The sequence below is a fragment of the Stenella coeruleoalba genome (assembly GCF_951394435.1).
Source record: "Stenella coeruleoalba genome assembly, chromosome: X".
Lineage (NCBI taxonomy): Eukaryota > Metazoa > Chordata > Mammalia > Artiodactyla > Delphinidae > Stenella > Stenella coeruleoalba.
In genome coordinates, this window is record NC_137152.1 from 8,572,837 (window position 1) to 8,598,009 (window position 25,173).

Genomic DNA, 25,173 nt, shown 5'->3' on the forward strand with positions numbered 1-25,173 from the left:
CTAAACTATTTATCCTAACCAGTGATTCACTGGATGAGAAATCGTTTAGAAGCACAAAATGCTCCCTCTTTCTATGTCTCGGAATTTCATGGATTTGAGCGGATGGATACACTGCCAGTTGACATGGGGTTGCTTCCATGAATGGAGAGCTTTCCCGTGAGACCTGAAAGCCCCGGGACCATCCACAGCATGCATGGCCGGTCTCGGCCAACCAAACAAGCATGAGATGGACGTGGAGAGCGAATCACTTTCTCACCCTTAGCTGGTCCCTCCAGGTCAGGGTGTAAACACGCTGGCAGGGTACTGTGGGCAGGCCTGTACTGCAGCCGGAGGCACAGAACTTGTTCTGTGGATAAACGGAAAACTCCGGTTCAATCACCGGAAGCGGCCAGCCCAGCCCCTCACTGAGCAACCCCAGTGAGGAACACCTTTGGGGATTTCGAACTTGCATCGGCTTCATGCTTGGCTTAGCCATGAACGGGTAAACCTCAGTCTGCTGGAACTCAAAGCACATAACCATCTCGGACACTATTAACGGTACCAGGAAAGGAATCCACTGCCACAGTAGCTCTGGACTTATGGACGATTTTCACATTCATCGTGCTCAGTTCTGCAAAGCATCCCTGATGCAGAATCCTAGGGACAAATGCACCCTGCTCCAAAGAGACGCTGACCTGGATCCAAACTCCCACCAGGACATAAAGCCAGCATCCTGGACGTTAGAATTCGCCCAGGTCTTCTAAAATTTTTTGATATGTTGCTCATCAGAGATTTTTGGTGTTCACTTTGATTTTTAAAAAATACTACACTTCAATATTGTTCATTTTGATGACCGTTTTAACACACCCTTAAAATCTGCACCTCACTCCCCTCACCCTAGTCCCTGCCCTGCCGGGATAATGTACTTCTGTTCTGTTGCAAATGCCTGCGTTTTAACATACTTTGTCCTCTTTGACTCCATTCTCATCCCCTATTACCTTACAACCCTAAATCAAGGGGGAGGGTCTATTTTAAGTATCTCTGAAGAAAAGAGCACATAATTCTAATAAATATACCAGACAAGCAATTAAAAAACTGGAAGTCTTTCATTGTTAGTGAGATAAATCTCTTCTAATCTCCTCTTGGCATTCCATTTTAGTTGAAGCCAAAAATGTAAGTAGACAAGCACAAGAAAAAAATACTGAATCCTACTCTCACTCCCCCAATTCTGTTGTCGCACATAAAGAAGGGAAAAGACTCAAATCAAAACATTAAATTCCCAAATATCACTAAATGTTTCATCTTTCAAAACAGAAATTTTGATGAATATGTTCTCGTTCTTGGTTTGACACTCTTTTGAAAACTTACTTGTCCACTCCAGATAAAATCTTGTGCAGTTCCCACGTGGGGCACAGGAATCTAAAACCTTATTTAGGTATGTGAACTGATGGCAAAGAACAGAAGCTTCAGGAAAAAAAATCAAAGGGTTGGAAGAGAAAAATGAGGCAGCTCGTGCATATCACTGCACTTATGATGTTCATTTTAGAAGCTACTGTTGCTTCCCACTCTGTGGTCTTCCTGCAAATCCTTTCCATGCTTACCTTTTATAGCCCTCGTAGCTGAGTTTTCACTAAATAAGGTCTTCGGAACAAGAATTCTGTCCATTCCCATTGCGCCACAGCTTATCCAGATTCTCGACCTCATGACCTGCAAACGCAATCGCTTCCAGTCCCTTCAGAAATCTACCTGGCCTGGTGCGAGCAGGTCATGTTCCCAACTTCAGTGCCTTTCACCCTCACCCCTCTGTCTGTTCCAGAACTACGCCATCATCCTGATGCCAATCATATCAGGTGAGCTTTGCCTTTCAAGACAGTGCCACAACTTAACGTGGATGGGTTCTCTCGCGCCATATTGCCTTCATAGGTTGCTATCTCATGGACAGCAAGGTAGAATCTAGTGACAGCCGAGTTTTTGGTAAGTAGTTGTAAATGAACAGAATGGTGGAATTCTAAGCAATGTGATAATGATCACTAACAAGTACTAAGCATTTATCTAAAAACCAGATTCTATTTTCTAATAGCAGAACAACTCCATAAAGTTAGTGTGACTTTTTATCTCTAGTTTACAGATGAGGAAACTGAGACAGAGAGAGATGAATTTCTTTACCCAAGACCGCACAGCTAATCGCAGTGGAACTGGAATTTGGACTCAGGCAATGTGGCTCTGAATCCGAAGCTCATAACCGGCACGTTGTATCACAGAAGGGTGTGCTATTGATGGATAATTGACATGTCAGTGTGGCCGGCACTGTCTGGCATTGGGGGTACTATCATTTGTCACCACTGTATTCTGTCGTTACCATGATCTATCATCACTGTAATTCTTTGCCGCTGCTTCTTGATTTAAGCACCGCTGCTATTTAAGGGCTTCTGCCCTCTGTGCTGGCCTCTTTATCGTGTCCCCAGCCAGCTGACATATTTACTTTTATGACCAGGCCCTGATTCAAGCTCCCCAAACATCCAGGCCTATTGACAACCTCTCCAGCCTACAAAGTTCCCTGCAAATCCGTGCTCTTCTCAGAAGATATCGAAACTCCACGTGGATCTATGGTCTGGAGCGCTGGTTCCCTTCTTTGTCAACACAAAGACCCCTTTGGCATGTAACAAATCACCTACCTCAAGTCCCCGGATGACAGTAAATACGTAGTAGCTAATGGGGCAGCGCTCAGCTGTCAGTTCTTAGCCTGGCTGCTTGTGAGAAACACAGGGGAGCTTTTAAAAATCCCAGTGTCCAGACTGCACCCCGGAATAAATGAATCCAAATCTCTGGGGGGGGGGGTGCCCAGGCGGAGCTGTTCTTCAAGCTCCCCAAGTGATTCGAACGGGAGGCAAGGCTGAGAACCCGGGGCTCAGCACGTATCATCTTCACCCTTGTAGGCCTCCTTCGACAAGTCTGCAAGTCCTTAAAGATGTACGCATTTATACAGAGAAGGGATAAACAACGAGGTCCTACTGCAGAGCACAGGGAACTATATTCAGTATCCTGTGATAAACCATCATGGAAAAGAATATCAAAAATGAACGTACATCTGTATGTATAAATGAGGCACTGCTGTGCAGCAGAAATGAACAAAACATTGTAAATCAACTACACTTCAATAAAATAAATACTGAGAGAAGAAAAGAATATGCCTTGAGATTTTAAGCTTTTGCTACTCAAAGTCTGGATCATGGCCCAGCAGCATCACAGCATCATCTGGGGGGGGAGCTTGTTAGAAATGCAGTTTCTCAGACTCCCTCCCCTAGACCTACTGATTCAGAAAGAACATTTTAACAAGATCTCCTGGTCACCTGGATGCATAGCGAAGTTTGAGAAGCGCACCTTTCAAGCACGAAGAGACTACCTACAGCGCGAGGGTTAGGACGTTTCAAGCCTCAAGAGGCCGCTAAAAATAAATATTTATTTACTAATGTACGGATTTTCACTTCATGGTAGCATCATCGACCTTCTGGGCTGCTACCTGACCTGTACCTAGAGGAAAACAACCAAACACTCGCTTCTCCTCACTGCCAAAGTCTCCTCCAAATGTTTTCTGTTCGGTACTGCTAGTCTGCGACATCTCCAGTGCTCCTGTGAGCTTACCTTCCTTTTCTGGAAGCCCTGACACTCACCTAAGATCGTGGTGTAGCGTCAGCTTGCCTAGGCCTTACAATTCTTATTCCTATAGGGACAGGGAACAGAAGACGCTGCACCATTGTACAGTTTGGGATGGGCTTAACATGTACGCTTCCTCCTTTTCCTAAGAGTAGAGAAAGAAAGGCTCACTTCCTGGCATTTACATGTAAAGAGCGTATTGAAAACCACATCAAAATAACTTCTAACATCTATTCTTCAAAGTATAATATTCATATATTTTTAAATGTCACATAAAAGCAGAAATTCGATAAGTCAAAAATCAGTGGCTTTTTTAGGTGTGTGTTTTCTACCTTTCCCACAGAGAAGTGTTTTAAAGGCAGCTTAACGAGGGATTCACAAAGAGAAAGGCTGCCATGTCTGTTCTCTTGCACAGGCGAGGGAAATAAGTGAGTTCCTTTAAAGTCCGGTGACACAAGATCTCCTATGAAGAAAAGTCCTTTGTTTGTTTAAATTAGAATCTCCACCTTGATGATAGGAATCTAGGAACATTTTAAGCGAGCCCAATTCTCTGATATGAAACGCAAGACCATGAAATACCAGCCCGTGTATACAGTCTGAATACATTTTTATTCCCTCGTGGCTCTTAGGGTTTGAATCCTGGCAGAACGCCTTACTTGAAGCAGAACTTATCTTGATAATGATTGGCACAGAAATGGATTTTTAAAACTGCTCTTGAAAGGACAATCCCCTTAAAAATTCTTCCCTGTTCTACAGGACATGGAGCAAAACAATGTGCAATTCCTTTCCACCAAATTTCTCTAAAGAATGTAATTTTTACATACCTGAAATAGTTTTAAATGAAAATTAGTACATCACGTTCGACATCAATACAAAAGAACAATTTAACGCGTGTCCACGTTTCTGAGATACCATTGAATAAGACATACCATGACAGTATTTTATGTATGACTCAGAGGGGAAAAATGCTATGAAGTAATTTAAGACACGTCGCTGATTATAAGATTAACCTCAATTTCAGAGCTGATAAAACATGGGGGAAAATGTGTCTTAGAATTGTTGAAATTCAGTAGATTAACAAGCACAGCATAAGATGATACTTTCACGAAGGAAACAATGTTTCCTGTCACAAATTTAAGGTTTGGTGTCATGGTGGCAACATCACTCCTGGTTCATGCCGCAATATTATCCCCGTAACTAGCTTTGTTAAAGTTCACCCCCATACACTCTGCCTCTAGAGCAAATGGTTAACATAAATCATAAAATCTGACTAAGGGGAAAATTCAGTGCTTCTCCTTTGGGGGAAAAATGGTGGCTAACCGTAGCCTACTGCAAGGCTTGTATTTCCCTCACTGCAAACACGGGTGCTTGTGTATACCGGCATGCATTGCGTTTTTCTCAAAAGGATGCTAGCTAGAAAGAGCGGGAGAGTTAGGAGGGTGAGCATCTCTAATTTCATGGGTACCGAGGCCTCGGCTGAGGCCTGTCTTGTGGTTTGCTAATGCATCTGTCCCGTTGGTAAGTTACACACGTAAGACGCATCCAGGCGCAGCCTTAGGGGCCCCTAAGCACAGTATTTAGGATTCTAGAAGTGGAATCACTGATGCACATCGCTGTCAGTTCCTGAGCTTCCTGCCAGTGCGATTTAGTAGGTTTTTTTTTTTTTTTTTCCAGTAAACACAGTCAAAAGGACCGCAAGGGGCTAGAAAAAGAAAACTGAAAACAGAAAAATCCCATAAAGCAGTTTCTAGTTTGATAAGTGCATTGGTAAGACAAGCATTTTCTGTTTAGGTGGATCGATCAGATTTGCCAGGAAGTCACCAAAATTCCACTCAAGTCACCCTGCGTGGAGTTATGTAAACTTTTCTAATTCTTTGGAAATGAAAATAGAAATCCCCAAGGCGGCTTTAGAAGATGGAAAAACTGGCATACTCACGAAGATTGGGAGGCCTTTCTTCTGAGTAAATAGTCCACAACATCGGGATCGGTCTCTAACAGGCTCATCAGTACTTCATTCTGGAGATCCGGGGGAACCTGCAGGGGCCAAATGCTGAGGCGTAAATAAAACCACTCCAGAAGGAGGCGAACTACAGTCACTGGCAACTTGACGACAGCATATAAAAGGGTGCCTTAAAAGTTGTAAGAAAACAGAGTGATCTCTTGGTTAAAACCAAACCTACACCAACCCATACAGCCAGTTTCATTCTTAGGACAAACTGGATGATTACCAAATAGTCATATTCAATAGTCAATTCAATTCAAGTGGGGTGAACTGTCACACCACTTGCGACCGGAGACACAGCCTAACCACTTGGGTACCTCTGTTGCTCAGACTCCATTTTCTCGGCTTTCAATAAGCAAAATATTGCGGTTAAGAGGAACGGTGTTCGTAATTTACTGTCCAAATGGGGACACTTTCTAGAGTTCATATTTAGAACTATGCCAAGACAACAGGCGTAAGTTAGGACTGTCTTGGGCAGTTCTGGAACATAGGATCAGTTTATCGAGGACGGGCCCTGGAGCCGGAGACTGCTTGTATTTGAGTCCCAGTTCCACTTGCTGGGTGTGGGAATTCTGGCAAGGTATATGACGTTTCCAGGTCTCAGCGCCCTCAACTGTAAACTAGAGATAATAAGAGTACTCACCACAAAGGGCTGACGTGGTGAGTAAAGGACTTACTACATGTTGAGAACTTAGAAAAGCACCTGGCAACTAGAAAACACTCAAAAAAAATGTTGACTACTACGTTTGCACGTGCCACTTTGTCATTCAGTGCCGGCCTTCACTCCTTTCTTGCCTCCTGGTCTATCAACAATTAAAAGTTTCTTGCTGGGCTTCCCTGGTGGCGCAGTGGTTGAGAGTCCGCCTGCCGATGCAGGCGACGCGGGTTCGTGCCCCGGTCCGGGAAGATCCCACATGCCGCAGAGTGGCTGGGCCCGTGAGCCATGGCCGCTGGGCCTGCGCATCCGGAGCCTGTGCTCCTCAACGGGAGAGGCCACAGCAGTGAGAGGCCCGCGCAAAAAAAAAAAAAAAAAAGTTTCTTGCTTCATAATTTGATGAGGCATTCACTAGACTGTTATAGATGAGCTTCATGTGTTTCTCTAAGCCTAATCCTCAGTGCATTAGAAGATGACCTTACAATCCTAAATCACTCACGTAGAAGTTTTTTCTGGGAGAAAAGACTGAACTCGGCTCCAGTGGCTTTCTACTCTGTAGATGCTGGTAGCTCAACCACAGGAAATTCCAACTGTTGAGGGAAAATACACGTTCAGTCTGATTCTCTCACATGTGGGCTTGGAGACAAGACCCTTAAATACTGTGGCGACACGTCTTCTAAGAACGAGTGTTGGTGGAAGAATGGCCTTCTGCCTCTTGCAGAACTCAATTCTTCCTGAGCTCTAAGAAGCTGGACGCAATTTTATTAACAAAAACGGGGATGAAAAAGCAACAAAATGCTTTCTTCCTTTCATAAATCTATTCTTCCTACTTCATTCTGAATCGTCATTAATGACATTGCCAAACCCTAGTCACACAAGCTCAAAATCTGGGCTGGATTCAAGCTTCTCTGTGTCCTTTTCCCTCCCTGTTCGGAGCTGGGAGATCTACTTGATTTCATCTCCGTGATGCCTGTTACTTCTTACCTCTCTTTCCCATTCCAACTGCAATGATCCAGGTTTGAGTGTTCATTACCCGTTTGGAGTGGTCATCTGTTGGCCATTACCAGCCTTCATTTCCCTCTTCTTATAACAGTCATAGCCCAAGTTCCCTCTGGAGAACTAACTGCTCTCCAACCTCCAGCTGGAGGGTGAGGTGTGACCTAGCCTAAGTCAATGATCATTCCACTCCCAGACTACCGTGGTTGCCTGAGCGATGAGCATGTGACTGCATTAGAAGCAATGAAAAGCTGTGAGAATTTCCCAGAGGCTTCAGAGGGACAGGATACAGGGCCTGAGGCTTGTGCCGAGACTGAAGAAACCATTCCAAGCAGTGGAGAGAAAGTAAAGGGCTCTCGTGACATCACTTGAGTCCTAGGTAAAGCTGCACCTGAAGCCACATCTGCTCTAGATTGTTCAGCTGTGTGAGCCCCCAAATTCCTTAAGCTGGTTTGAGCTTTTAGTTGAAAAGAAAGATATATCCTTGATGAGGCTTTGATACAACAGCTTGCTAACTTGTGTACTATTTCCTTCAAGTTGTACATCACATTTCTCCTCTATGTGGTTGTCAGAATGCTCTGATCAAGACACTTGATCCAAACCCCTTTTGATCAAAGCCGCTTACTTGCCTCCATCTGTATTTCTCATCTTCTCCCCTAGCAGTCATCCTCACACACCCGCGACCTCAGTAGCGCTGTGCTTCTCACTCTGACCTTTCCCCACCTCATTCCTTTAATTCGTTACATAAATATTTGGTGAGTGCTTACTGAGCGCCAGGCACGGGATGCTGGGATCCAGCGGCAAACCCAGCAGACGGGAATCTATGTCTCCTTGAAGCTGACAGTGAATATGGGGAGACTGGCATGAAACAAATGAACAGAAAACATAGCATGGATCCCATGGAGAAAGGGAAAGCAAAGAAGGGCAGTGACGAATCCTGGGCCGGGGGTGCAATTTAAATAGGACTGTCAGAGAAACTGACAATTTAGCAGATGAAGGAATTGGAGAAACTCATTCCGAGCAGAAGGAAGAAAGAATTAGCAAGATGTTGAATCAGGAGCAGTTTGGAGGCCAGTGAGGTTGGAACAGAGTGAGAGGAAGAAGGGAAGCGGTAGGAAGTATAGGTCAGGTAACCAAGGCCAGATGTTGTGCAGTCTTACTGCATGATAATGACTTCTGCTGTCAGTCTAAGTGGGTGGGGAGCCACCGGAAGTTTTGAGCAGAGGACTAACATGACTTGTCATCACTCTGGCTGCTGAGTCGCTAGGAGACTGTAGGGAAGCAAGGGGTGAAGCCAGGAGTGCAGATGGGGCTGTCGATACATCCAGAAGAGAGATGATGGGGGGCCGAGCCAGCATGGTGAGCGGATGAGAAATATCCGGATCCTGGAGACAGTAGACGATAGCATTAGCTAACTGACTGGATGGAGAGAGAGAAGGAAGAGGGAGAGGGAGTGGGAGAGGAAGAAGAAGAGAGAATGACTTCAACGTTTGGGGCCTAGGCACCGGGAAGGATGGGGTTGCTGGTAACTGATGTAGAGAAGCTGCAGGGCGAGGAGGGTCAAGGCTGGGGGTCAAGATTAGGGCTGTGGCTTTGGTGTAAGACTGAGAGGCCTGTGAGACATCCAAATGGAGGAAAGATCTAGTACGTGATTGGAAATAAAGATCTGGGGTTAAAGGGGAGTCCTGGGCTGAACATAGAGATTTGGGGGACACATATAGATGGTATTTAAAGCTCTGTGACCAAATGCAACGGCCTGGGAATGAGAATGGAAGGAGAAGAGAAGGGGCAGGACTTTTAGGTCCAGGCTGAGAGATTGTTCTCTTACTATATTGAATACATTAAATAAATAAAAAGACTGCTAATTTTGACAAACAACATGACCCAACAGATACACTTGATTACATCAGTTTTTCCAAAAGTAATATTCAAAGGGTGCAAATGAGAAGAGAGAGAGAGAACTCATTAAAAACAAAATGAACACCAAAGCAAAAAATAATATAGGCCAAAAATGTATATATTGAATTTTTTAAAAAGAATCTTCCATGAGCAAATTAGGAAGACTATTTCTATTTTTGTCCAGTTGGTTTAAAATTTCCTGTGCTTAGACATGTAATACAAGGTTTTGCTCCAAGCACCGATCCATCCCCACTAAGAATAAACAACTGGACTGCACGGCCTTCAGAGCGGTGCACATGTCACACTATTAGTTCTCTGAGAGTATATGGTGTGTCTAATGCTAACTTATCAACTCAGATACATTATTAGAATAGGTTAGAGGAAGGATCATTATTGGAAAATAACTTGCCATGAAGTTTTGCAGAAATAGCATCATTTCTGCAATTCAGAGTTTTTACTCATTCAGCCAGGCTTTATTCCCAACCAATTATAATTCCTGAGGCTTATTTTCTGGAGCGTGTGTGACCTTTACTTGGTAACAAATGCAAATAGAAAGGGTCAGTGCTATAAACCTATCTACAGTTTCTTTTCGAAAGACTCACGACACCGTTTTGGCTTGGAGACACTATTTGCAAATAAGTGAAAAAATAGAGCTTAAAAATGTGGACCCATGTGTTGCAGGAAGAGTAGATAATATTTTCCTATGCATTATGCAAGACTGACTACAGTGTGCGTAATCCATTACTTTAATTAGCTTATTTATAGCCCGCTTTGATTTAAGGCAGCTTCCAAAATTCATATGATAAAACCACATTTGTTTTTGTTTTTTAATAAAGGAATGGTTCCGAAAATTGGAACCAGTGGGAAAATGAAGGTAGAGAATTTGAAACGATGCCTGGAACTGACTTTTAATATTCACACTACAGCATCCAGTGCTGTCTTCCCAATAATTCCTGTCATCTCTGTCCACGTTTGCACATTTCATTTCCTATTATTTAATAAAAATTTCAAACTACTGGCTCAGTTCAATTGGATGAGCATTCATTTTCTATTAATTTAGATACTTAATAGAGAAACTAAAGTCAGGGGAATGAGCCGAATAGAAACACCAGCTTACAGTAAGTAAGAAGAAATATCCACGCAGGCCACTGACATACGCATTCCTTTTCAGTAATTAGGATGCTGTTGAAAGAATATCTGACCAAGAATCGATAGTTCCCGAGGTCGCGTTTTGGCTCTGCTGCTTATAATTAATATAAACTTGGACACGTCGACCAGCTTCTTTAGGATCCTATTCCTGAATCTGAAAATCCGGGCATATCCTATCTATCCCCTTTGCCTTTATGGAGATGTTATGGGGATCAAAAGGGCTAACAAATTTGAAAGTACCTGACTAGTTGCAAAGGACTTTAGAATTACAGATTTTATTGGAAATAGACAAAATAATAAGTTAAACACTTAAAATAATAAAAGCAGATAACTTGGAGATGGTCGATGTTTGTTCTGAGATTTCTTTCTTGACTAACAGCCATTGATTTCCACCTTTTATCCTGTGTGCTTGCAAAGAAACATCATTCTTCTCTTTTGCCTAACACTTCTGGTGGGTAACTAAGTTATGGGATTTCCTCTCGGTATGTCTCCGTTCTTGACCACCCCTTGATTTCTAGAGTTACAGTGTACGACCTCTTGGCCCCTCAACTGCAATGGTCTTGAAGCCAGACTCTGTGTAGCTTCTCCATTTTGGCTTTTTCTCCTGTGCCAGACCTCAAGTCTTTGGGCTGGTCACATCATCAGAAGGCAGGGATTATCTGAATTGACCACCTGGAACTGAGAGAGGGTCCTAAGGTTGCAGTTCTCTGTCAGCTGGCCTCCTTCACAGCTAGGCCAAGATCATATGAGCCAATCCTGGCCAAGGTACCCTAAGGGGGGGGGGTCTTATAGAAGCTTCTGGAAAAGGTTCTCCTCCATATTGACAAGAGATGCAGGAGAGAAAACATCTCTCTTTGGGACTGGATGTGATAATGGCTGCACGAGGTGCTGGAAATGGCTGTGGTCTCTTGCAGCTAAAGATGGCGGACCAGAGAGAGCATAAGTGCGAGTGAGCCGCTAAAATCGTGCCCCCAGACTTCCTATTATGTGAGATAATAAATCCTGATGTTTGCCACCACCTATAGTTGATTGTTCTCCACCTTGCAGTTGAAACTCCTACCTGCATATCCACGCCCTTTCGCCCACTCACTCACTCACTCAATTTTATACGCTTCCAGAACACAGGGTAGGGTGCTGCCTTCTACGCAATGGATGCTGAATAAATGTTGCTGGAATGGCTACAAATAATAATAAAAAATAACCCAGAATTATTGGTCTTCATGGTGTACACTGGTTATGTTGCCTTTGTCTAGATGCTTCTCTCTACTTATAAGTAGTACCAATGTCAGGCTCCAGCAAAATTTCCTTGCTACTCATTTCTAGAGTTGGAAGATAAATTTCCTTCCCCAACTGAGGCGCACCAGAATTTTTCTAACAAGTTCTTAAACTACTGTTTCCATTAACAGAAAAACTCTAAAAATGAAAAGTACGACTCAATAATCAAGATTTTTTTCTTCTGGAATTTCGTATATAGTGAAATGAAAACTAAGGCGTAGGACTGTGAAAAACACATTACTTTTTTTAATCAACCAATTCTGGACATTTAAATGAAGGAACCAAACCCATCCCAAAGGGCTTCTTCCCTTACAATTTATTGTTTCTAATCAAAATCTCTACTGCGTTTCATGGCACAGGGAGATCAGCTCGGTGCTTTGTGTCCACCTAGAGGGGTGGGATAGGGAGGGTGGGAGGGAGACACAAGAGGGAGGAGAAATGGGAATATATGTATACGTATAGCTGATTCACTTTGTTATACAGCAGAAACTAACACACCATTGTAAAGCAATTATACTCCAGTAAAGATGTTAAAAAAAATCTACTGTGTTTTAGTCAACTATTTAGTAACTTTAGATAATTTCTAACGGTACCATTTATGGTTGTTTTTATCTGGAGACTCAACTCCTTCGATTTTCCTATATTCCTTCAAAGGATAATGCTATCTCAAAACTCAAAAGAACTTTGGACCGTCCTGCTTCAGAGAAAAAATGTAAACACTGCACACATGAAGGAATAAAACTGTCACAATTAAAATCCACCCTACCAAATTAAAAATGAAACCTTGAATGATTGCCTAGGGTATAACTGCTATGATGTATTTTATTCCATAAACCAGAGAGAGTGAAAAATGGTTTGACTTTTCTCCCTTTACTAAGTCACCATAACAAACCACTAAGGGCATCTGAAAGAGCACTTCCCAGGACCCGATCCTACTGTACTGTACTTGGGTAGGTGTTTCACAGCAGTCCACCACTTGGCACTGAACCAAGAAGAATGCTTTGCATTCAAAACTCTAACAGTCCCCAGCAGAAGTAAATATCATTGGAAGTCATGATGATATTTTTTTTGAGCTAACAAACACACCGAGAGAAATCACTGGCTATTTATGGGAGCAAAAGCTCACACATGCGCAGGCCCAGCCTAGAACTTTTGTGTAGCTCTGGGGTGGAGGGTGGCTTAATATTATATAAGGAGGTCTCAGTGCATTTAAAGGGCCAGAATGCGTTAAGTTCAAGAAATTTTTCTCACGTGCCTGACACATGCGAGGCAGCGTTTTTGGCAGTCGGGGCGCATTATTGAACAAATATAGTCGAAGAGCCCAGGACTCGTGGAGCTGTGATGGGGGATGACTCGAGGAAGGTGAAGAGCTGCTGCCCCTCTCCACCTGCGTGTGTCACCTACAGTGCAAGCATTCTGTCACTACAGACAGGGACAAGGTGAGCAGGCTCTCACAGCCATCTGCTGGCCTGGACATCAAGCGGGTCGGTGTTATGATCAGTCCAGAGGGATTAATGCTGTTGAAGGTCCCCTTTCCGCGCCATTTTCAAACTGGTTAAAATACTCTCCCCCGCCCATCCCCAGCCAAATGAATTCCATATCTGAGACGTCACATTAAAGCACCTCATCTTTGGTGAGGGGAGGCATCACACCGTAGAAATAATTCACTCAGTTGCCGCATCACTTAGGCGAACGACCCTGGCTTGCTCCTGGTGCAATGGTGGTGCAGTTGCGAATGAGCTGATGATGGACATAATGACTAGCCGGACCCCTGGCACACAGACAGTGGTTATTTTAAAAGCAGTGGTTATATAAAAAGGGAAATGGAAATCGTATATAATTATCTGGATGGGGGTGGTCTCTTGTTCGATGCCCTGGATTACTGCTTGACTCCTTTTGACTTGGCACGTGAGAGAAGTTTTAAGAAAATGTAATTTGTGCCGGGAAAGAAGAGAACACAGAGCAAAGCCTGGCTTCTGAGCTTGGAGCCCTCATCACAGCCTCTGACCCTTGCTCCCAGTACTTCTCATTCGAAATTTCCCATGTGCGCTGTGCTGATCCCCAGCTCAGGCTGACCAATCAGCAGGGTGGGAACGCGCTGGCGTTCCCACGCCTCCACAGCAGGCACTTTCCATCAGCCCACAAGGGCGGTGCCTTCTCCTCTTTCCCTCTCTCCAAAAAAGAAGGCCTAGTAGTATCAGCCCTGAGACCGAGCTGACTGTTTTCTCCACTCCGCTCTGAAGCTCTTAGTAATTCTGAGAGCCACGATGCATTTTCTCTGGCATTTCCGACATCAATTACAGAAGCCACAACTTTCACAACAATTAATGTGTTCATGATTGAGTCGGTGAACGCTTTCTGCCTCATGGTGATAACACTGACCATTTCTACGTATGCATGATTCTTCTCTTTTATTTCCAGTGTTCCCAGAGAGAGCATCACTTTATGTTTTCCAATTTTTAGATAGTTGTTGATATCAGAAATGGACGGTCTGATTTACAGTTTGGGGGAATCTAAGGAGTATGGGCAGCAAACCCAAAACAAACAAACAAACAACAAAAATGCATTTTTCTCTAGCAATGCATTATCGCAGTGTGTTTTTGTAACAAATACTTACCGAGCACCCATTTCCTGCCAAGTACTTTCCGGGTGCTGTTGCCATCAGTGAATAAAACAAACAAAAATCCCTGCCTTCATAAAGTTTGCATTCTATTAGGTTTCAACAAGCATAATAAATAAATACACAGTGAGCTGAAGGTGATAAGCGCTAGAGCTAAAAGAAAGAGAAGAACAAAGGCTAGGAGTATATATGTGTGGGAGTAGGTCGCAGTGTTACACAGCGTGGTGAGGGTAGGTTTTACTGCGAAGGTGACACCGGGAGGTGCTTTGATAGGGCAGGCACCTGATCAATTTCTTACAATAATAGCAGTGATCTCTCTCTCTCTCTCTCTCTCTCTCTCTCTCTCTCTCTTTGGAGCCCCTAGTATATGTCAGTTCCTGTCCTAAGTGCCTTAGGATGTCATTTCTAATTCTCAAAATGATCCTGTAAAGCTTCATCTCATTTTTGTTTTCAACAGAAAAAATGAAGACTTAGGGAAGGTAAGCATAGGGCCAAGATCATGTAGCAAATACATGGCTGAGCAGAGATTTGAATTCTGGGAGCTGATTCCAAAGCTCACGGTCTTCCCACCATCTTGGGAGTTTCCCAAGATGTGGTTAGGAAACTATCAGAATGCCCTGGAGGTATTCATTAGAAAGTGCACCGTTCTGAGCCCCAGCTCAGTGCTACTACGTTTGATTCTCTAGAGTGCAGCCCAGGAATCTGAATGTCTGACAAATTTTTCTTGCAACTGTTGCATGTTCACGTTGGTGAACCGCGGTTATGATCTGCTGCCTTGGTCTCTCGCTAGAGTGATCATGATGGCTGTTATCATGACCTTTTTCCAGCTCTAGGATTTCTAACCCAGTGCCTGAAAAGCAAACAACCGGTAAAAAGACTGTCCTAGCCACACTCTCGAACTGTGTGTGAGCCTCTAAATCTGGTTATCTTTTCTGTATTATGGGACCAAGCCAGGTTCTTTTCTGTCCTTTCCCATTAACTCGGATACTGGCCACTTGGGAGAGGCAGTCCAACATACGGAAATGAAGGACATTATAACACTCAGAACAAGCTTTGGGTCCCTGCCAGGCCTCTGTGGCATCAGTTCTTCAATGGAATCGCTGCTTCTAGGATGCATTCTGCCTTCAAGGACAAACTCACAGCCACCTTTTCTAACAAGTTTCCCTTTCTGATGCCAATGGGAAGCGACGCCTCCCTCTCTGAGCTTGTAAACCCTTCCAAGGACTGTGAAACAGCACAATTGCTAACCACCTTTAACCATCAGGTCCTGTCTAGCTTCATCCTTCCTTGTTTGGAATTACTGTGCTAATTCTGAAAGCTTCTTAAAACAAAACAAAATGAAACAGCTATCTACATGATTGAATTTTTGTCCATCCACACAGACCCACTTTGCCAACCAGCCACCAGCTTTGGTATAACAAATTAGATTCTGAAATGCCAAATATGCCGAAAGAATCTACAAAGTGATGTGATTAATTAAAAAAAAGAGATGAAGCTAGGTCTAGGGCATAGAACCATGCAGATTTTAGAACTAGAAGGGATCTTGGTTACCATTCTAACCTAGTCCTTTGATAACTAAAGAAATGGAAATCTAAGAAGATGAGGTCACACAGCTAATGTATAGTAAAGATAGGACTATAGCAAAGTTTTCTGGTTCCAGAGCCAGTTTTCTTTTCTTTTTTTTTTTTTTTGCGGTACGCGGGCCTCTCACTGTTGTGGCCTCTCCCGTTGCGGAGCACAGGCTCCGGACGCGCAGGCTCAGCGGCCATGGCTCACGGGCCCAGCCGCTCCGCGGCATGTGGGATCTTCCCGGACCGGGGTGCGAACCCGCGTCCCCTACATCGGCAGGCGGACTCTCAACCACTGCGCCACCAGGGAAGCCCCCAGTTTTCTTTTTATTGACACAGGCTTGGGATCTTTGTCCTACCTCTCCTCCTACTTCCTTGTCCCTTTCCTCAACACATAATTCTCATAATCTGTCTAAGGAGATCAAGAATGCTTACGTTAATGGTTAACTTACTCTGAGAAAGGTATCCTTAATTCCTCCATGCCTAAACCTTTTCACAAGTATAAGGAGTAAGGATTAGTAATATGGAAATCATACGTCACAGAGCTACCACTGAGTCATTCATTAATTCGACCAATATTTCTTGTGTTTCTACCATGTACCAGGCATAGGGGTAATGCAGTAAAGAAAGTTAGGTGGGGCTTCCCTGGTGGCGCAGTGGTTGAGAATCTGCCTGCCGATGCAGGGGACACGGGTTCGAGCCCTGGTCTGGGAGGATCCCACATGCCGCGGAGCAACTGGGCCCGTGAGCCACAATTACTGAACCTGCGCATCTGGAGCCTGTGCTCCGCAACAAGAGAGGCCGCGATAGTGAGAGGCCCGTGCACCGCGATGAAGAGGGGCCCCCGCTCGCCACAACTAGAGAAAGCCCTCGCACAGAAACAAAGACGGACGGACGGACGGAAGGAAGGAAGGAAGGAAGGAAGTTAGGTGGAAATGAGCAAAAATTCACCCTGTCAGGGAGCTCGCATTCTAATGGGGAAACACAAACAAGAGAAATTAGTAAAACCCTTATTGGTAATGGTAACTGCTAAGAAGAAGAGGCAGGGAAAGGGAATAGGAAGTGAGGATGTGTGTGTATGGTGGTGGTGTGGTAGGGGGCTGGATTTTAGACAAGGTGACCAGGGAAGGCTTCGCTGACAAGTATAGATCACAACTGGGGAACACAAATAAGCTATTACCCAAGAGAATCTCGGTGTCGGTCTCTACAGGGAATGGCAAACAAAGATCAGATGTGGAAAACGCTGGAAAAGATGGAGTATTGATGTTCTTCTGCTGTTCTTAATAATCCAGGCAGCAGGAACTGGAAGGAGAGGAATGGCACAGCTCAAACGGCAGCAACTGGACTTTCAAGGAGGCCAGGAAGAGATGCGTTAGTGTCTGAGGTGGAAAGAAACGCCTGATGGTTTGGTTTCACGTAAAGAACTCTGCTTAGAATACAGAATTTAGAGAATGCAATTAAGATTGACAAGACGTATTATTTTGTCTTAAAAAAGAATCTAGAGAGCATGTAGTATGCCAAGACTACTTGGCAAGATGATACACGACTTAAAACTTGATGAAAATGTTGAAAAATTCAGACATCTGATTCATCCAAATATGTAATTAATCACGAGGATTGTGGCTGAAGGGTGAAATTTATATAGAGTTCATGAAAATTTCCACTTTTTTTTGAGAGCTTACTGCATGCAACACATGGGCAGTGCCTCGGATACTCAAAGAGGAGCAGGACACCATTCTACCTCAGTGAACTTTTCATTGTGGAAACCCATTTTCACTTCCTCCTGGGCGTCCGGCAGGAATACATTTCTCAGCTTCCCTTGCAGTTAAGTGTGGCTTGTGGCAGAGCTCTGGCCAATGGGATTGGAGTGGGCACGATGGACGTCCCTTTTGGTTCGGCCCATAATGGCCCAGGGGATTGAGGAGTCACAATATGCAAGGAGCTGGGGTCCCTAAATCGCCACCTGGAACGCTGTCCGCTAAACATCTGATTAAACTTTATGTGAATAAGATACTTATGTCTGTTGTGCTGAAGTACTAAGATCTGAGCCAACTTGTGTTGCCCAACTAATACAGTTATTAATTAACATTTGCATAGAATTTTGCAGTTTGCAGAATGCTTTTGCATATCAAATGATTCTGGGAACCACCCCAGGAAACGGGTCAGATTTTAATTTTTTCCCATTTCACAAAAGCTGAAATTGATGCTTATGGAATATTGAATTACTTGGTCATGATCACAAAGGTGAGACAGAGAGGGCAGATATTCGAAACTACTGGCTCTCAAATGCACAAAAAATAACTGATATAAGACAAGGATGGAAATAAATCTAATGCAAGGCATTTGATAAATACAGACAAAATATTAAGGAAATTCAAAAGAGGGAACTACCATACTTGGTTGAAGAAGCCACAAAAGGCTCTAGTGGAATAGGTAAGATTTATGGCGAGCATTTGTAAATTCAAAAGAGAAACGGGAGAAGAATCATGGAGAAAGTTCCTGTAAATTTTGACATGCAATACGAGTGGTGAATAGACGTAGAAGAGAGTTGGCATTTGTTCTAATGATCCGAGGGAAGTTGGAGCAAGCAATGCAGTTTTTTGAAGGAAAACAGGAACTGGTAATTCAATACAAATCAAAAAAGTATTTACTGAGTGCCTGTCAGATGGAGGGCCTTCCAAAAGTGTACAGAGGATACAGAGAGGAGATAACAAGGGCACAGCCTGTGTTTTAAACGCGCTTATGATCTACCAGGGGAAATGGTCAAAAATGACTTCAACACAATGTTGGATATGGTAAACATCAATAGGAACAGTAACAGGGTTCAAGGGACAGAGAAGTGACACGGCAAGGTGACGCAAGAAGGACAAAGGAAAGACAGGTAAAGCTTCGTGCAGGACACAAAACGTCCAGATTGACCTTGGAGGAGGTGCTACTGCTGAGGATGGTTAGAAATACGTGAATTCACGAGGGCCACGTAGAGTTCCGAAAAGAAGAGTTTTATCAGTTTGGGGGGCAAGGACACTGCTATACAAAGAATTAAATGATTCCAAAACATGACCATTGTTTAGGGGACAACAAAATGAAATGTATAATTTGGATATGTTTGTTTAAACATGGAATCACAAACTTACAGTGACATCGTAGGTATGTAAATCTCTATTAACAGCCTGGCTTCCAGTGAATTCAGCTAATGACCAGCACTATGGACCTAAGTTGTGCTGTGCCTGAGTTTCCTTATGCCACCACGAGGCAATCAACAGGCAGTTGACTGAGATGTCTTGCCAAAGAAGGGCCACTTACCATGAACAGGGCTTCATAATTTTCAATCATTTTCTGCACCACGGCAATGATGGCTGTGCTCTCTTCAGCCCGGGCTGAACTCTGGACCGAGAATTCCTTGTCTGACGACTTCTGCTTGTGCAGCAGGTTGGGTCCAAATATGGTGGCCAAGTTTAGAGATGTCATTTTGTTCCCAGTGACCTATAGAAGCAGAGGACACAAGGACTGTTGTGATTTTTGCTTTTCAAAATGCCAGGTGGTTCAATAATCAATATAACCTTTTGACTTTCTCTCTTTTTTCTGCAAGGGCTACATCATCTCTGTCAGAATCCATGAAAAGCATCATCATTTTCCTTTTGCTTCATATCTTGAATTGAAGCTCAAAGCTCAGTGCTCATCTCAATAGCATACTGAGTAAAATTTTATAACTGTTACTTTTGTGAAACTGGTACTATATAAAATTTCTATCCTGTCTGCTCTTCAAAAATATTGATGTCCATCCATCCAACTGACCATCTTATCCATCCCCCTGTCTATCCTTCATCCATCAACCCATCACCTCTCTATTAATCCATCCACTCGGCACCTACCATAGGCTAGGCATTTTTCATGGATTCTGATTATTCTAAAGTTTTTCCAACAATGATCGCAAACCAGCCCTTATTTTAAAGGGTTCACATTCTAGAGGATAAAGAAAATGATCAATTACAAGCATTGAGTACAAAGTATGAAACTATCAACTCTGGGGGCCCCAGGGACACTCCAAAGAGGCGGCAATATTTCCACAAAACCCTGAAGGAGAGTAGAGTTTGCTGGGCTGCAAAGCAGAGGAGCTGGCACAGCGGGCACCTTCACAGTGGTGAGAACACGATATGCAAAGACAGAAACATGTAAGCTACGCCAAGGCCTGCCAGGAAACTCAGCATGGCAGAAGGTCTTGCAGGAAAGGCTGGCGAGGGCCAGGTGAAAGTCATTGTTACATGTCCCCTGTGGGGCTAAACTACTCCTGGTTGAGAACCACTGGCCTAGGCCAATTTTTATCTCTTGTTGAAATGAGTTGAAAATCTACGAGTGCCCAGAAAGGCATGGGGACTGTGGCTGCTTGGTGAGGATCCTTCGCCTGGGACGACCTGCACAGCCTTCAAGAGGCAGCTGGATACACAGCATAAAATTCCTGACTCACAGGTGAGACGAAGCCTCCTGAGTCCCGACCTTGCCCCGTGGAGCCCTGAGCTGGTGGCTACCCAGCCCTGCATGGCACATGGGGTGTGTTATTTTTAGAAGGCGAGGCTGTGTTCAGGTTTGCTGCCAAGTGAAATGATTTCATGTGGTAAACACTGGGAATTTTCAAGAAAGTGCCCTTAATGTACGACTGTTCAGTTACGTTTTTCCTTTGTTTCATTTCACTGATACAAAACTTGACAAGTTTGCATGTTATGTTTCATTTCTCTTCCTGGAACTTCATGGCTGAGGATAAAATCAAATATGCACCATTTTCAAATTCATCCCTTTAGAACTCAGAGGCATTTGGAGAGCTTCCCCTTCCCCTCTTAAAGGAATATCAGGGCTTTCTCATTTTTTAAAAAAACATGTCAAATGGAAGATTCTGTTTTCTCTGAAAAGCATGTTTAGTACAAGGACAGTCCAGAACACCGCTTCCGCTCTCCTTCTCCTGTTGCTATTCCGGGAATGCAATACAATCCCTCCGTAAAACTGCACAGAGACGCCAGCTGCAGACCACGCTGCTGTGGTGTGTTAACACCTTTTTGCTTCATTTTGGTTTTATTTTATTGTGTTTTAATCTGGAAAGGAGACTTGCTCACAGACGGCTTCTACCCTTACCCCTCAGGTTTCAGCATATCTATCTATCTATCTATCATCTCTCTATCTATCATCTCTCTATCTACCATCTATCTCTACGACTGCCCAAGAGCGCACAACACAATGTGTACTTGGGCTTGGTTCATTATTTAATTGTCAGCCAGTGCTATGTTTCCAAACGTTATCAGGAAAACATTTATCTCTACTAAATAAGCATCCTAGATCATTTTTGATCCGAATCGGAAGAGCTCACATTTATTGATATTAAAAGTTTAGCATGTAGATGGGGGAGGGACAGATTGGGAATTTGAGACTAGCAGATGCAAACGATTATACAGGGAATGGATAAACAACAAGGTTCTACTGTAGAGCACAGGGAACCATATTTAATGTCCTGGGATAAGCCATAATGGAAAAGAATATGAAAAAGAATATATACGTATATATACACATATATAACTGAAATTAACACAACATTGTAAACGAGCTATACTTCAATAAAATAAAATTTTTTTTTAAAGTTTAGCATGTAGAGTCACTGGGCTAGAGGCTTTCCACAGGCTGTCTCAATTCCCTCTCACTGTATGCTTCCGAAGCCGCTGCTGCTGTCGTCCTTACTTTACAGACGAGGGAAGTGGTGCCCAGAGCCGGGCTCCAGGCAGCCCCCCGCCGCTCACTCGTGCTGGCAGAGCCGGCATAGCGGGGATGTGGGAAAACTGGCTCCAAAGCCAGGCCGGCACCAGGGTGAGGGGAGGCACGGGTCCTGCTACAGTTCCAAAGCCGAACTCCCACTCGTTACAGGCATATGCATCTCAACAAAGGTCAGTAATCCCGGCCTTGTGTCAGTGGTTCATAACTTCTTTTTTGCCTCATAGACTCTTTGAAGAACTGGAGGCCAGCTATGGACTCTCTCTCCAAAAAAAGTGTACATTCACACCACATATTCCATGCCATGCTGGGGGGTTCTTAGACACCCTGAAAAACCACTGCTCAAGAGGTTTCAATGACGTCCCTGCAATAGTCTTTCTAGAGGAAATGAAACCTTTCTTACATTTGGGAATTTCTCTTTTCCCCTAAGGAGCAAAGCAAATAGCAAACTAAAAAAAAAAATTTTAAAAAAAAGGAATAAAACAAACCAAACACAAGATAGCAAAAGCAGTCAATAAAATACCACTATTTTCCCCTCCAAAGGCACTCATTGACCAGCCAATAATTTTTCTCAATGTCTTTCTTTTAGACATCTTTAAGTTAGTGATGCATTGAAGTTTAAGCACCTATTAGAAAAGAAATATTACATTCATTTTATAGAGGAGGAATCTCAGACCTTCCCCTACCCCAACTCTGTTTTCCTTCCTCTTCCTCTATTTTACAAAAACCAGGTCACATAGCAAGGTGCTGGCAGAGCCTGGGTGAGCCTCCAAGCTCCTTGACACTCTGATTCAGTTTTCTTCCTGTTGCAGCCCATAATAACTACCCAACGGATAGGTAAGACATCTAGCACAAACTAACAAATAGGTAAGAGAGAAACTTGAAAAATTCTTCGTTTCTTGATTATATTTTACAACTGAATTTTTGTCTCACTCCAATTCTTTACCTGCTCATGCCAAGCCAACTTAAAAAATCGTGAGCAAAAAACCTCTCTGCCGTTCCTCTCCCTCCCCTTTTCACTTCTACCAGAAGGGGTTTTCAGCTAATTCCCATCCCTATGCCATGCTTATGTGGTCCACTTACTCAATCCCTACACACCCTTTGATATGTAGTTTAAATTCAATCTCCTGCACAAAGCCATTCCTAACTTTTCTGCTCCACGTTCATCACTTCTCTGAAGTTCTGCAGTGACTCTGCGTTGTGTCCTCTAATTCTATATTTGCCTTGTGTTTTTACCCCCTCCTGGGAACGGTAGTTAGAAAATTCTTGAACAATGTTCACTGGTTTAGAGGAACAGAGAGTAGGCGCTCAGAACTTACGTGATTCAAATACCAAGGCCATTCTTACATGGAAACGTTTATAATGTGAATTGCTGTTTTTCCATATTGCTATTCCTACAAAACCTTCCTAACTCACCCTCTTCCTGTCTCTAAGCAATCTAAAACACGGATTATATCACCTTAGTTGAATCCTTCCGAAGATTCATGGCTTAAAAGAATCAGTCCTTCCCCTGACAAAGGCATTCAGTACTCTGGGAACATAGTCCAATTTCCCCTCAGACCTCATCAGTACTTTCCCACACTGCAGCCTTAACTCTAGTCCAAGACGGCTGTGTGAATTACTTGCTTTCCTGTAACTTCTAACCACTTCACGGAAGCAGCGCTCTCCTCATATTTCCTCTGTTGCTTTAATTTTTGGTTACTAGCCCTTCATTTCGATTCAAGGTTTAGGTCAAGGATGTCTAGAAACCCTTGTCATCTCCTGCCTCCCGTACAACTTTGCTGTTACCAGAATATTTTTATACTCCTTGTAATAAACTAGTTTTCTCAATGACTGTGCAGTGCCAGTTGAAGAAATTTTATCTCCAAAGTTCAGATAAGGAAACCCAGGTTTAGGAAGATTAATACATTTGTCCAAGAACACATGATCAGTGACGTGTAAAGCTAACAAGTGTTCTCAACCAGGGGGGATTTTGAGCTTCCCCTCCTTCCCGGGGAAACCTGGCAATGTTTAGAGACACTTTCAGCTGTCACAACTGGGGCAGCATCACGGGCCGGGGGGAGCTGTTACTGGCATCAAGTGAGTAGAGGCCAGGGATGCTGTTAAGCATCCCACAATGCACAGGGCACCCACACAGCACAGAATTACCTGGTCCCAAGGGTCAATCGTATGGAGGCCGGGAAACTGTGAGCTAGACCCCCAGCAGAGTTGTTTTTTCCTACTTGCTATTCTATATTTCTGTTCTCCGTAAATCAGAGTGGTTTGGGTTTGAGGCACAGCTAGGACTTTGCTAGTCAAGGGACCGAACCGACTACTAGTCAATATGACACTTTTGTGTGAATTAGAAAAAGGAGCCCTTCCTCAAGATATTTTACTGCCACCTGCTGGCATATTGTCCTAATATCTCTGCAAATCTGCATTGACTGTGGGGGACCTGGCACCTCGCCCAGGGTCACGAATGCACGACTTGCACTAGCGTTAAGTGGAGGCTCCCTGGGGAACGCTGGGTAAGTTACATAACCCCTCCAGCCCTCGGTTTCCACCGCGGAAACACAGGGATGACGACCTCTCTCTTGCTCCATGGAGGATTAGCTATAATATATGTATAAAGGCCCAAGCACACGGCCGGCACATGGTAGGAGAGACGTGAATGGCACCTAGCTGGTACCTATCCAAGAATATTTTCTCCTCTTTGCCACAGGCAATGCAGTCCTGTTCAGCATGTGGACCGAAAGCATGTCTGCAAATGATTTCAAAAAGACACGAGTGAGTTCAACTGGACATTTTGCTTTCCTCAATGCCTTCTCAATCACCTAAGACCCGACTTTCTTCTCACATAGTACTTAAGAAACGTCAGAGAGGCAACCGACATACCTAGGAACCCAGACAGGGCTCTGTCTTGACCCAATGATTAGGCAGATGATTCTACAGCTTCTCTTATATCTATAGTCAATCAAGGCTGACACCCAGACGGGTAATATAACTACTTAACAATTATGAGAATTACAGTATATGCTTTGAAGAGCTGTGTCTGCTGAAAGAAGGTGGCAGTGCTATGTTATGAAACCTGAAGCCAGCAGAGGTTTCACTAATAACTGCTATAGAGAGAAATGGATAACTCAGGAAGGTTCCATTCTCACACTGATAGGGAGGGTGAGGATAAGAAAGGGAGAACTGCCTTTCTGAAAAAAAATACATATAACCATGGCCTTTGGGAAAGAAATCTGACAAACACAGAAATGAATCCACAACACAGCTGTGTTCTGCTTAACAGGATTTAAAATAAAAGCTTCTGGGATAAGTAAGCTTGGAATGCCCTTGCCGCCTTCTTGTTGATTTACAATGCATGTCCACATATTAAAGGGTCTGAGATCTCCTGGGGAATCCAAGGTCAGGGAGAAGTATGACTGCATGGTTTCAAGAAGGGAAACAGGTCTCTCGTTAAGGCAAAGATTAAATAGGCTGCTTGCTAACAGGTCACTTAAAATTGTCCAAGGGAGAAACTGGAAAACACCTTGAAGCACAGGAGTATGACCAAAGAGAACCAGAGCCCAAGACCTCAGGTGGGGGGCCAGGTCCAACAAGAACGTCCCAAAAGGGTCCAGAGGACTGTGCAGAACCTGTC

General features: G+C 43.7%; 1 protein-coding gene across 9 annotated transcripts in view; it reads right to left on the reverse strand.

Moving 5' to 3' along the window:
- Positions 1-25,173, reverse strand: part of ARHGAP6 (Rho GTPase activating protein 6) — a 552,843-nt gene that overhangs the window by 11,008 nt on the left and 516,662 nt on the right. For all 9 annotated transcript variants that reach the window (XM_079911254.1, XM_079911256.1, XM_079911259.1 and 6 more), the window contains 2 exons: positions 19,101-19,280; positions 5,570-5,667 (listed from right to left, as the gene is read on the reverse strand). In XM_079911254.1, coding sequence (XP_079767380.1) covers positions 5,570-5,667; positions 19,101-19,280 — 278 coding nt within the window. The remainder of the gene's footprint in view (positions 1-5,569; positions 5,668-19,100; positions 19,281-25,173) is intronic.